General features: G+C 46.7%; 2 protein-coding genes across 3 annotated transcripts in view; both read right to left on the bottom strand.

The window, feature by feature from the left end:
* The window catches only part of LOC107269167, a 16,255-nt gene extending 2,628 nt beyond the window's left edge, over positions 1–13,627 (bottom strand). Inside the window, exons 1-2 of one of the 2 annotated variants that reach the window (XM_025086452.1) lie at positions 13,505–13,627; positions 13,182–13,326 (exon numbers count right to left, since the gene is read on the bottom strand). In XM_025086452.1, the coding sequence (XP_024942220.1) occupies positions 13,182–13,326; positions 13,505–13,513 (154 nt within the window). In that variant the 5' untranslated portion in view covers positions 13,514–13,627. Of the gene's footprint in view, positions 1–1,389; positions 1,770–13,181; positions 13,327–13,504 lie in introns of those variants that run through there. The other variant, XM_025086451.1, reaches the window with a different exon arrangement.
* The window catches only part of LOC107269215 (L-lactate dehydrogenase), a 62,851-nt gene that overhangs the window by 31,816 nt on the left and 16,641 nt on the right, over positions 1–14,394 (bottom strand). The gene's annotated exons all lie outside the window — the stretch shown is intronic.

Genomic DNA, 14,394 nt, shown 5'->3' with positions numbered 1-14,394 from the left:
AAAAAAAAAAAAAAAAAAAAAAAAAAAAAAACCAATCGAGGTCAGAAATTTTTCGGGTCCAGATTTTTGAAAACGAATATCTTAAGGGTTGTTCCGTTTCCTCCTTCTCCGAATACCAAGAGGAGGAAGCTGGTGCGCCTTTGGGTACAGGCCACCCTCCTCGAGGATTACCATAAACACTCCGCGCCGGGCTCGCCGGCGTCGTGCATGCGCGTTAGCGCTCTGCACCAGCGAATACACGTGTAAATCCCATGTTTCAGCTCTTATTCCGCCTCCGATCCCCACGGGCTGGCTTCGTGGGACTCGTGTCGGAATCGACAAAAAGCACGATGCCAGTCGCGTGACTTTCATGCTTACCGAGCATTGTATCTCTCCTGCGGTGAAATACATGCCCGGCCAACGTTCTTCGTGTACGGTTTTCGCTGGCCTTAACTTTTCTATTACAGGCTTCGTTACGGCTTATGGGAAGCAACAGAAAATCCAGGCGAACCACGTTAAACCGATATTTAACGAAGAGTCATTTTTATCAATTTTATTACCACAGTCGATCTTCCCCGGAAGAAATTATTCTTTGCTACGTCCAGGACCTGTCTAGTTCCCCACCGTGCCAGACCCAAGCACTACCTAAACGGATCCTCGATTTTCATAATGAAATTTCTATTAGGGTTCTGAACCCTTTTTTTTTTGCAGCTCCGCAAGGGTATTCGATCCTCTGAGAATTATCCAATTTTCTGTAGACTTTACAGGGATATCTGGAATCACCGTTAAGAGCCATCCAGTTTACTCGAACAGCATCGCCAAAGTGCCCGTAATAAACGTAACGCACCGAAGCGATGGAACGTCGACCGATGTGCTGGGAAGTTAGACATTATGAAACTATGCGCCAGGAGATAGGCCATGGCAGGACCCGAGAGAGACTCTCCTCTCGTATTCCTATACGTGTAATACAGATATGTATATACCAGTATGTAGAAGCGCAAACCCGTTGTTACCACTCCTCCCCACCATTATCTCTCACACGCATCGCCGCCGATTTTTATAGGCGAAGTGATTCACGAGCCGAGCTCATCAGCTCGTCTCTCATTCTACTCTCTTCTTATAGACTTTCCTACGCCATTCCGTCCCATCATCCTGGCTTTTCACGACGATTATACGATAAACACCTACCAGTATCGTTATCCATATAAATCTAAATACGAGCCACGAAATGAGAAAGGGCCCACCAGCATAGTGGGTCTCATGGGTCTCATACTAATCTCATCCAAAGGATAAATAGGCAATGTATCTATACACCAAAGTCACATTTAAAGATCTTAGATATATGCTGCATATCCCTGTCTTAATTTCAAAAAAAAAAAAATTTTTTTATCCAGCACTCTACTTTTTTACCTCGACTCCGGAGCGCCGCTCCTATATGCAACGGAGCAGGATCTCCTCGTGGTCCAGGAAGGAGGTGTAATTTATAAAGAAAAGCGCCCCCATCCGTATATAGCGGCTCTTGAGATGAGATCGGATCAAGCAAAAACGTCGGTGGCAAGTGGCCCTCCGGTCCGGAATAAACGCTGCAGGCAGGATCGATCGGGCTGAAGGCGTTCTTAAGATGGGGGATCTCCTCTTGGCGCGGAATCAATATTGTTGGATTGGTTCGATAACGCCTCGTAAATATAATAAAGCCCCCTGCGCGCTGCCAGAAGATAATGGTCGGGGCCCAGGGCATTTGACGTGGGGGAAATACTAGTCCCCTTTCGTTCGGTTCACCCAGTCTCTACCACTGTACCACCACTGCGACGCTACGCTGCCACGCTGCTCTGGCAGCGCTCTTGCTCCTTCCTATACCACCTTCCTGCTCCCTACCATCGGGACCTCGACAGGCCTGCCACCAGAAGAACCTACTCAGTGAGTTTCAGCTCGGACCGGCGAGCGTTTGCGTCCCTGGCAGCCGGAGACTTGAACGCCTGTGTGGTCTCTTCTTGCCCCGGGTCTTGCGCGCCTAGCAGTTCTCTATTATGAACTGCTTGGCAATTGGAGACTTTAACGCCCTTTAAATGTTTCTGGTAGCGGAAATCGTCGCCCGCGACATTTCACCACGCGCGACAAGTGCCAGGGCAGTTTACGGTACCCGATCCCAAAGCACCGTGTTGTTCAGCGCGGTTAGCACTTCGCGGGATTTAAAGTGCGATCAGTGTACAGTGAATATCGATTTTACCAACGAGTCAAAAATTTTCGTGACGATTAAAAGTATTTTTGAACTTTTTTTAAAAACTGTGATAAATTGAACGTGCGATACACCTGTGATCGTTCTTTGGATATAGTTATGTCGTAGCACGTGCTATCAGTACCTTATCAAAGTTCCTATACGTATAACCTCGCCAGACCAGTTCCTTTTTCAAATTTGACCCAAGTGCCAACGAACGACACGCTTATGAAGCTTCTCGCGATGGACCAAGAGTCGCGTGTCGGCTGAGCTAGTGACGTGTGATTTCCACGTAGACTGCGGGAAATACAAAATCAAGGATTATACGTCACATAAAATTTCATCATGGAAGACATAAGTGTGAGTAATAAAAATTTTAAGGCAGTGTTCACACCAAACAGTTATTATTGTTATTCGTCATGGATACCGTAGACATTTTTTTTTCTTTTTTTTTTTTTATTGACCATAAGTCACGTTGTATCAAGTGACATAATGCTTGTGTATATATATATACACAGTGTCTTGTATACAGTTCCCCGGCAAAAACTACTACGGGGCCATTAGGGCAGGGTCCAGCACAAGAGAGGAAGTCGAACCCAGCGTAAATAAAATCGAGCAACACGATCAACAGACTTATTAGTTCGCATTGGAAAGGCTCCGCCGGTCTGCCGGGACAATGAAGCCAAGATTGCATATTGTTGTTTATATTTACGCGTCGCGGCATAAATCTTCGTTTAACTCGCATTCACTTCCAAGTCGCCGGGTTGCCGTACGCGCGTTCTGGTTCGTCACGGATAACGCACGGTCTTCATTAGACTCGGCCTTAAGCTCTCGGTGCGTGCCGTTGGGCCATTAGACAGAACGAGGGGCCTTACCTTACGACTAATTTGTACTGTAAATGAGATCCAGGATCATTACACAGTAAAACGCGCGTGCACTGCCTATACGCATCTCAGCCGAAATACCGAATAGAAGCGAAGAGGAACGCAACTTTTCCCACCGATTCGGTCTACTTCGACGTTCTTGTGGGCATTGAGGATCGCCCTAAAATCATCTTCTATACGATTATCGCGTATTGCGTGATAGTCCGAGGTGGCCTAAAGCTTTTTTCCCAGTCGTAATGACTCCTACAACGTTATTTCGTTCAATTAGGCCTGTGTCGAAACGGCCTTCGGTTTCGTATACGTATTATCGAACGAATAAAAATCGTTACATAGAAACAGCGATGCCTTGCTGGTACGATTAAAGTATTAATGTAAATAAGAAAATTTACATTTAGGAGCTCATAAAAATTCTACGGGCATAACCAGTCGCGCCGATCAAAGTCGCACGATCCGAATCGCGCCAGGCGGAATTACGATCTTCGCTCGAGAATCCGACTCCTCGCGATTCGTCGCACGCGTCGTATAATCGGCCCATTGACAAAAAAAAAATCTGAAAAAAAAGTCCCAAAAAACGTGACGACGTGAACGAGTCACGTTAATTTTATTAAAGCTTGCGTATATCAGTGCATATATATATATATAGGCCTGCGTCATAAAGCATATATATAACGTATACCTAAATCTTTATAAATCTTCATGGTGGCCTCGGCACTCCGAAACAAATGCCCTCTGAATTCTGATCCAGAATATTTTTTTTCTTCTCCTCTACCTTACTTTGTCACTGCAGTCTCGAACCCAGTCGCCCATTCAAACGAGTCGCACGAGACTCTCGAGCTGCGTGGTAGGGATTCACAGTATGTGATGCAAGGGCGTTAGGTCTTCACCTCACGAGATAAATCTCTGTGATGGCGATACAGAGACCTTCTCCGAATACTCGGATATTTCTCATTGCTTCGTATTACATATCCCCATAGGGTACTTACATGGGCTCTGGGTACAGTCGTGAATATAAATATATCTCTATAGCGCACGCAATAGGTATACCGGGTGGTAACAATAGTGGTTTTACGAATTTCACCGCGAATTGTGTATTACCCTTAATGGTTACGGTAGCGTAACGAAAGGGTTTGGTAATTAGGTACTGTACGATCCAGAAGTAACATAAACCCTCGTCAGCTGCAAGAGGGTTGCCGGGTACGAAACGTTGGCTGCTGCTATAATTTCGTGCGTACCGACTGTCAAGTCCGTAAGTCCGTATGGGTAGCCATAGAATGAAATGGAAAAAAGAGGGACTCGCTCCGAGGGAGAATTTCATGAAAAATCCATAGTGCATGATGTGTGTAATTAGCTGTAATTTATCGAGGCCATTAATGATACGTATTCTCGTTAACGAGTACAGGGCACGAAATTTACACAGGTACAAAATTTTACCACACGTGAGTACTTAACCTAGGTTAACCCAGCTGTGCTTCTCTGGGGTATACAAAAAGTCCCAAGAGGGATGCTGGGAACGACGTCCGAATTCCCTGAGGATCGGCAGGAACGATAAAGGTGAAGTAAAAGTTTTTGCTCATCCATATGGATGGGTGATTAGACGATTCTCCATAGGCAGCCACGCAAATTAGTCTCCTGGTATATATATCTATAATCGCTCGAATATTCAAATGGCGAAATCATTTACTCTCTCGACTACTTACCCGGAGCGCATAATTGCCGGACAATTAATCACTGCTCACCGCCGGCAACTATTTTCCCTGCATGGCGAAACCATACGAGGTCCAGCCGCGATAGGCACCAAGGTCAATCGTTAACTGACCGTCTCGCTGGAATATGCACTCTCCGCGTAAAAGGGACCACGCGAAATTATAAGCTTTATGGACGATGAAATTAAGACAGGATGATGCCGGCTAAGGAGTGAGTAAAATTACAGTGATTTGACAGAGATGAATAGCTCGGGTTTGACAGCTGTCAAGCTATCATTTCAGTTGCCTATAGGATTTGGCGATGCTGATTGAAATTATTCATTGACAGGAGGCTGGTTCGATCGGGCAACCAAGGCCTTGGCCTTAGATTTTTCGAGCTTCCGATACTTGCCGCGAGTGCGAGAGAGACAGACTTACCGGGACTCAAGCGCGTAAGAGAAGGACGGACGTACCTGTTTGCTCGAATCGCCGAGGGTACCCATTGTCGAATTAAGAGAATAGCGCCTATAGAATTCTCGAAGATTTTGGAGTTACCTATGCTAGACGCGAGTGCGAGTGAGACGGACTTATGTGTATTTACACGAGGGAGAGAGAGAGGGAAATAGAATCTTGACTGAAATCGGCTACACCCCTTTTCAAACGGACCGTCACGGCTACCGTAATTGCTTTTAGGTAGAATTTTTAATAATTATTTTACGTCAGTCTCACGTTGTTAAGACCTGACTCCCATTGTCTGTACAATTCTCTAAATGGTCTCTCTAAAACAGATGCACGACAGCTGTCAAATCTTTTACCGGTACATTATTCGTACTGGATGACTCTGTAACGTAATTACCGAACACGTATGGACATATGTACAATTTTAGAGCATATGTAGTCGCTAATATCCTATAGCTCCTAAAGGGCATGCTATACCTTCGAAGCACTAAAGGACCGAAGTCGCTAGACCCTGACGTGTCACGCTTGCCAATCAGTATAAATAAGAGGTAACCACTCTCTTCGGATCACTTCGACACCCTCGGACAAAAGGTACCGGAGAATCGATCTAATCCGGCGTGTGATTAGTCCACGGGTTTAATCGGCGGTAATTAATATAATCGCCCAATTTAAAGTAACGCGTGAATAGTCTAATCGAACGGCTGTTTTAATCAGAAAATTTAACACCGTAATCCGATAACCCCAACGTTACATAAATACCGATTGGTCTTTTCTACAGTGTTAACGATAAGTTTCAGAATATTAGCAGGATTACCCCCGGGCGGCGGTAGGAATGGCTAATCACCGCATTCCGTTTCCAAGTAGCGATACAGCGACGCAAGGTAGTCCCACCCCGAACCGTTAACTGAAACCGATTAATTTTCAACTCATTAGGATCCCATGCGGTACGGATTTATCCGATCGGTATGCCGGATACGTTTCTTTCCTCGCAGATTGGACGGACTGGATGTATATTGGTGAGAGCGGGTATAACGAGTTACTCCATGGAATTGCATGGGCTCCTCGATTAATGGAGACGTTTCTCGGGGAATGACAAGGCGCCGCGACGCGACTGTTTTTCTAAGAGGAGTAGAGCGACTTGAAAGAAGCCGCCCCGGACCTCGCCCTCCTCCATCCTCGCTCTTTTTTTTTCCTCTATTTCTTCTTTTCCTTCTCCGGACAGAGATTTGATTCGAGGATAATACGTTTCCTCGTGGAAGCTGTGGTTAACGCTTTGGTCCATAGTATAGAGCACTATATATATATATATATATATATATATATATATATATATATATATATATATATATATATATATATATATATAGACAGCATTGAATATAGTGAAGATCGAAGCTCGCTGTTTATGGTAGATCCGACTGATCTATGGTGTTTCGGAGCAGCCCCGGGAAGCAGCCTCCCAGTACCGTGCCCTTGTGTCGACTAACGAGGGCCCTTTGGGCACAGTGGCCCATTGGCGTTTTATTTCTAGTTTCGGGAATCCACTGCTGCGATGGATAATGGTCGCTGTAAAATCCTCGTAAGCCGTCCACCTCGCGGGCCCCCGCCTTCTTACAAACACTCCGTGGTCGTAAACACTCGAAATTATGATGCCCCGCGGGACCAAGCAGGGGGCCCCTCGTTCGGGGTCAGTCGTTCCACGTGGACAGGGTGTATTTGGTGGCGCGAGCGAGAATAAAATGCTGGGATTGTCACGCGTGAAAGTTGCGAGTTCAATATAGAGACGTTGAGTGAACCGAAGCAGTGAGGTGATTTATAAAATGTATACGGCCCTGGGATCGGGCTATTTGATCTTACCAGGGGTCCTTCGAGATCGTATAATAAATACCCTATTAAAACGCTACGTTATGGGTAATATTATGATAATTGTTCCCGTATACCAGCACCCATGTGCCTTCCGCCTAATAAAGACATCTCTATTATGCGCCCGTTGTATACTGCACGGTGATTTTACGTTTGGATAAGGAGCCGCCTAATTTAGGAAGCAATCCTTAACGTTCTCCTCTTATATTAGTACCTCGTCGATCATAACTAGGTATGTGCGGTACGTACTAAAATAATCAAGTCCCTCCATCGGCCCCAGTGGATCGCACGTGGTGCAGCTCGAATTCTATTATTAAAAAATAATGTACTTAAGGGAACGTCCTTTTACCTTGCTTCGCCGTCTCTCTTTGTTGCGTGAACCTTCTTTTCCTTTCTCTCTTGGGATTCCTCATTTCCATGTAAATCAGCCAATTTATTTGGCGGGCCCCGTCGCAAGCGATTACGGTAATGCGACGAGCGCCGGAAGATCCCAGCAGCGTAAGTGTCTTCGGGACAGGACTTTAATTCACAGCCTTTTGCCACTTTTATTTCAATTAACCGTCACCCTAATTACCAGCTTCCACCGAAATACAGTAAAGCTCTCGAAGAGTGGCCGACCATCGCTTAGGTCCTTTACGATTCCTTTATTTCTCTCGTCACTTTTCTCTCTCTTTCTTCTCGTTTCTCAGCAATCTCCACCCGTCCCAAGAAAAGAGTCCGAGCCACGACGAATGCCACTCCAATACTTGTCAAATCTTTTGTGCGAGGACTCGCGCCGTTTTCTAGTCATTTTGTAAAAGGTTCCGTGAGGTCCTACGAGGTTTTGCGAGGTTTCGTATTGTTGGGACCCCACTGTGGAAGGGGCCCAGCGCGCGACCCAAGATCGAACGTGCGATCCCCAGTGTGTAAGCGCAAGGCCCACCAGCAGAGTCGGACCACCTTGGCCGCTACGAAGAGCAAGATAAAATAGAAGCCGAAAGAATGCCCAGGTCGCCATAATGATTGGGACTTTGTCGTGGCGGCACTGGGCTATCTGGGTTAGCCGCGGCACGCAGTGATAAGCTGGGCCATGCCTCACTTGGATTCCAGAGTAATAAAGGAAAAAAGGCCCCAGAGTCGACCGGCCGGGCTTACGCAAGGTAGGAGTGGCCCCGGACAAGACCGTAATTACGGCTTAATGAGCCTAAGTCATAATCGATGATCGGCTATAATTTGGTGAGAAGCAAGGCGCTAGAAAGATGAGCTCAGCCTGGTCCCTAGCGCGCGGACCAAGTCGAAGGGTTCTGAGCTATCCTGGTGTACCAGGTAGGTATCTACCTGATACCCACCAGGACAAATAGGCTCGAGTCATCACCGTACGTACAGAGAGTCCATTGTTGATCTCGAGATCAAGAAAATGGAGTTTTGATTACGAACGCACACCGCCTTTCACCGATGATCCTCGTTATGCCGAAGCTACGGGCTCGCTAAATCGTAGCCTTTCGGCACTTCGAACCTGCCCGGGATGACCAAGACGAGGAGAACGAGAGACTGAGAGAGAGAAGAGGAGAGGCAGAAGAATAAGAGAAGAGGGGCGACTCTGAGGTCTCGCTTGCTGTCTCGTGTTTGTCCGTCTGTAATTAAGCCTGAGCCGCCGCAGCTACGACCTTAATTACTCCTCTACCTTCCTCTTCGTCTCGACCCCTCTTCGGCGTATCTCTCTTCCCTCGGGACTGGCGCGAACCTCGCTGCCTTTGCTCTTCCTAGATCAGGCGTTATAGCGTACAAGTAGACAGCGAAAAGACGGATCAACGCGGAACGCGAGCATCGACGCGCAACTTAGGGCTATACCCAAAAAGTACGTGTCTGTAATCTCCATTTGACAAGGGTTGTTTTTATCCACATAAGACAAAGCGAGCTACACGTCAGCTCGGAAGCGGCTTTCCGCGAGGGGCCAATTTTCAGTCGAGGATTAAAGGCAGATGCGAAGCCCCAAGAGCCAATTTAACGGTTGCCACAAAAGCGGATCGGGCCCTAATTCAGCTCTATGTATAGAGCGCCAAACTTTTTTCCCTTTCTCTGGCCTTGGCTCTCCCTATGGGCGACCACTTTTTTTTTATCCTCTTCGCATTAAATCTCACCCCAAAACGATTCACCACGCTCGACACGCTTAGGCGACGCTACGTCCTACGGTACACAAAGGCCCGACAATTTGCAAGGAAAAAGTGTCGCGGTTTTGGGCCCCCTCTTTCCCCATATCCTTTCGCGGGAATGTCCTTTGTCGCAATCCGCACTGGGACCCTCCTGGTGACAATACTGCTGACACGCGCCACTTGCAACCGATATTCCCTCTGTAGGTGACTATTGTTAGCTGACAGTGCTGTACAACTGTATCGAGTTGCACCGGCCAGAGAAATATGGGGAAGGTCGAGCTAAGGGCGGTTTTGATTAAAATCGACAAAACAGGGGTTACGGGACTTATGATCCCATGGGACTGTGGGTCTAACGTGTGTATAAAGAAATACGAGTGTTGGTCTTATCTAGCGAAAGGAGTCGGGGGCCTACGTTTGGGCCTCCTGAGCGCCGCATGGGGGCAGGATGAAGACGTCTAGAGGTCCGTGGCAGCTCAAGGTCTCCCACTTGCCTTTCCCTCGGAGGCTCCTCACGATTCCCCACCAGATACTCGCCAAGAGATCACGCCGGGTACCGGAGGAATATCTAGAGTCCCGTGGGCCTGGGTGGGAATGAGGAGGCCTCGATTGGATGAAATTCCTCAGGTGGGGAGACGGACCACTCGGAGGAAGAGAGACGCACTGACCTGGCAATACGGAAGAGAAAGATGTATAAAAGAGGGACTAGACCAGCTCTGGTAGGGATGAGCCCAACGGGCTAAAATAATAGGTTGCGCCTGCGCGCTCATTAACCTTTATACCCTGCCAGACTGCGAGTACCACCAATCTTCTTCTTCCTTTCTTCCCGTGATCTTACTTGGACGCGGTAGACGATACTCTGGATACGTGTGTTTGCTTTGGCTACGCGATAGCCACCACTATTACTCTCTTTCTCTTTCTCAAGAGAGATCTATCTCCTTCGCTCTCGCACTCGAGTACGGTCGAGCCGCGTCGTCGGCTTCAGAGTCACGGGTCTCTTTTACATTGTATGTCACACGAAGATGGCCCCTCGACTAGACTACAACTGATCTCCAGCTAATTTCTTGTATAGAGGTTAGGTACGCTGCGGTGAAAGTATAACTAAATTTTCGTATATTTTTCATTTTTGCTTTTTCGCATAATGAAAGTGCAAAAGATATACTTTTTTTTTTCTTTTATCACTTTCCTCCTCGGCACTGCATTAAAAGCTCTCGTATTCCTTTGACAGGCTTAAAAAGAGAAAGAGAGCAGAGTCCATGTCGAATCAGTCCGGTCGGTTCGTCTCTACTCGAATGTCCCAGGGATGAGTCCCTTTCGGATTCCGGAGGAAAGCGCGACGAATCCGACCCCTTGGTGGTGTCGGTTCCTCTTATGCCCGCACGCATGTACTGAGAAGATTAGAGCCGATTTAAAATGCCAGCCTCCTTAACCCCAACGACGTGTTTACGGATTAAAACATCGTGTCCCGCCACTGCGGGCTTTCTTTCTAGGGATTACCAGCGTTTCGATGTTACGGCCAGCTCACGGCTTCTTACAGTCCAAGATCCTTCTGAAAAATGTTCCAATCCTCTAGTCGAACTTCTTCGCTCGAAAAATACCAGCAAGAAAAGAATCATCCAAAAAGAAACGTACACGAGATACAAAACGACGATAGCAGTCGTTTCCGGATCCAGATAATAGCCAAAAAACGTTATATATATAATTAAACAAATTTTACAAAAATTCATTAAAAAATTATCGAACAGTAAAAACCACACGTACATCGAGCAAAATCAATCGATCACAGCCACCTCGAAGACAATTGATGATCCCGCGTCGATTTGACAGGAAGAGGATGCGGAAAGCACACGCAGGAAACTGCCGATAGGAATTTGATTGATTCGCCCTATTGCCGCGGTACAAACAAAAGACCTAAAAGAGAAAAGAGAGAGAGCACGAGAGAGTACCAGACAGATCATCAAAACTACTAGAAGAGGAAGGAGAAACCACGTGTTTCGGGCGGCTTCTTCGTGGCCCGGACTTTGCTTCCACCTGACAGAAGGGCACAGATTTATCACCGGGCCTTCACGAACCAGATATCATCTCGCCCCTACGTCCGTGTCCCATCATACGCAATCCTGCCGCTCCGACAGCTCATCTATTTATATATAAGATTTTTTTTTTCTCAGTACCATCGGCTTCCACCAATGACAGTCAGCGGCACCAGATCCACTACCAATTATAGCGTCGAAGAGATTAGCCACCTAAAACCCTTCTAATACCCATACAAAGAGTACCCACCAGAAAAACAAGACGACATCACTCGATTCTCGCACCTTGTAAGCTCATCCTGAACTTGGAAGCTGTAGATCCCCAACCAACCTACATATACATGTCAGAATCCCGCCCACAATCGATTCCGCATATCTTCTCTAAATGGCCAGAACGCTTTAGCAACAGGTGGATGCTCTCGAGGTGGACGTATGGCGACCGTGCAACAAGTCGCGATCCTCTATCAGACACCCACGCGAATTCCTCACTCTAAATCAGTATACAAGCTATACGTGCTCGCGCACTGTACAAGACAGTATTAAACGCTACCACCCACGCATGCGCAGTGTGTAACAAGACACCGTCGGATAGCGTGATATAGGTGGCCGGTGATAAAAAAGAAAAGAATAGCGGATAATTCCCTACCGAATGTACATAGTCAACGATCGGTCGAGTAATCGGACACTCATGCTGGTAAATATCGTGTGCCTTTGGCTTTTGGCGCTTGCGCAATTGCGCGCGCCTTGTAACAGCTTACCATACCCACAGCCACATAGATCTACCAAGGGGTATTAACTGACAGTTAGTGGCTGTGGTTATATCCCAGCAACGTACGCGGGATGAGGTTGACACCTTGTATACTGGTAGCTTCTTCGTAGACGGTTAAACTTTATCGCGCGATTAAACCAGCAATAAAAGCAATTCGAGGTCTTCAACTCGTTTTATACCTAAAAAAGACACTTGTAACAGCATTCAGGTATACTCCGTACTCGCGCTGATGTACTTTCTATACCTTTCATATTTTCCCGCTCGTTTTTTCACGGCGCCACCGTCGCGTCGAGAGCGGCAAGAAAATATCCGTGTACGAGTGCAGCCAACATAGTTTCTACCGCGGGTACCGTATACACAACCGTGAACATCGTTCGCCGGTATTACCAACACTGGCACGCTCGGCGTGTCGCGTTCGTACAGATAATTCCAACATGGAGATGTATAGATATGGAAATACTCACGGCGGCGCCCAGCAGGGCGCTTATTTGGTTAAGATCCGGAGATAGGCAATACCGGACTGTCACCCATCTCGTATGAGGAATCGATTGCCTACGAGCTACGCCGTGCTAGGAGTATGTACGCATGAAATTCGAAATTTTTTGTTCACTCCCAATTTTCGATTGGTAGCACTGTGAGGTCCGAGAAAAATTTACGCGAAATCCAATTCGTCATTATCTCTCACAATCGTTCGGGACGACGGGAACGATTACGATCGTACGATATCACATGAGCCCAGCGGTGAGTTTTATTCTTAGTATAAAGGCCAACCGTGATTACCATCGTACTTAATTATCATTTGGATACGGATGCGCATTGTTCCGCGTGATTCGGGCAAAGAACACGTGCAGAGTCTTTCACGTAAGAAGAGTGACCGAGGACTGTTTTGAAAAGGTCTACAATACGAAATCACTCTTATTCATAACAGACTACCCGCTCGCCAGGTGCGGTCTTGTCTGCTGTATGGATACTGTGGAGATTCATTTGAATGAAGGTGGTGGTTACGTAAAAAAAAAAGAAATAGACTGCCATAAGTGTCACAGTGAGCGCACGTAGTTAGGCCATTGTCAGTGGTTAAAATCCTCGAATAATTCCACGGTCCGATGAAACGGCTTTCTTCGTAAAATTTATCCGTAAAATGTGCCCCGGCGGGTTCATCGGAGCGTGTTACCTTCTCGTAACTTCTTTTCTATGCTGGAAGCTTCGTTGGACGAGCTCAATCGATAATCGATCGAACGCGTCGACGTTCTGTCGATCGGCAAATCTCGAATCGGACTCGATCGAGTGCTGCTCTGGCGCGGCTCACGATCTTGGACCTGCAGAGGAAGAAAAGGGACGGTCCAGGATTGAAGAGAGCGGGATAACAAAGAGAGAGAGAGGGAGGATATAAATAAAACAGTGCAATCAAAGGAAACCAAACGGAGATTGGATCGGGCATTGGAGTGGCGGATGATAATCGTGTGAATAAGACGTCGGAATGTCGGGTGTCCGTACGTATTTCATGTACACGCATATAAGCGTGCTCCTCGCAAAGGGCGGCCGATGGTAGAGAAATAAGAGGAACTGTGTGACAGCGTGTAATCTCCGAGCGGAGGGCGAAATAACAGGTTCCCTTTCTCGTCCATCTTTGAGCCGCTCTCTTCCAGGGGAAGTCCTTGCCGCTCCTGTCCACCTTTTAAACGCTGAACAAAGTCCAACCGGATATCGCACTTTTGATGACTCGTATATCCATGCCTTAAAAAAAAAAAAAAAAATTCATATATGGTAAATCACTCCAAGTATAAGATCCAACTACCACCTGATCCGATGGCTATTTCTCGATAATATCCAATCCCGTCCTAATTACGTCACAAGGATCTCAGCTCACAAAATGATCCTTGGTATCGTTTAAGATTGATGCTTGATAGGACCACTCTGTAGAGTAATACGGATATATACGTATACAATAGATTTTGATTATTCGCAATGTCTTGGGATCGAAATGCGTCTGGCCAACGATGAGAGTTAATGATGATATCGTGGCGAAGCGAACCAGATAAATACCGAGAAATCAATCACTATATCGATGGGTGGTTTGATAGCGGTACATCGATCGAATCTACCTTTGACTGGTCGGTATTGAAATCATAATAATAACTTCGACTGTTATTATTATATTGAGAGTAGGATGGAGACGTCTTCATTCCACGTGATACAAAGTGGCTCCTTACCAGTTCAGGTACCTACCTACCTACCCAGCTAGTACACGTAGGTAGTACTGAAGTTTTACTAGCATGTCACGTTGCGCCAGACTTCCCATAGACTTATCAGGTAGACACTGCTACGTGGTAAAGGATCATGCCGAGTGGACGAAACTAACCAATGGCTATGTAGACACTGGCTTG

This window comes from Cephus cinctus, unplaced genomic scaffold (assembly GCF_000341935.2).
Source record: "Cephus cinctus unplaced genomic scaffold, Ccin1 Ccin1_scaffold0617, whole genome shotgun sequence".
Classification (NCBI taxonomy): domain Eukaryota; kingdom Metazoa; phylum Arthropoda; class Insecta; order Hymenoptera; family Cephidae; genus Cephus; species Cephus cinctus.
Note: the sequence above shows the minus strand (reverse complement) of the source record. Positions and strands in the feature narration are given on the sequence as shown.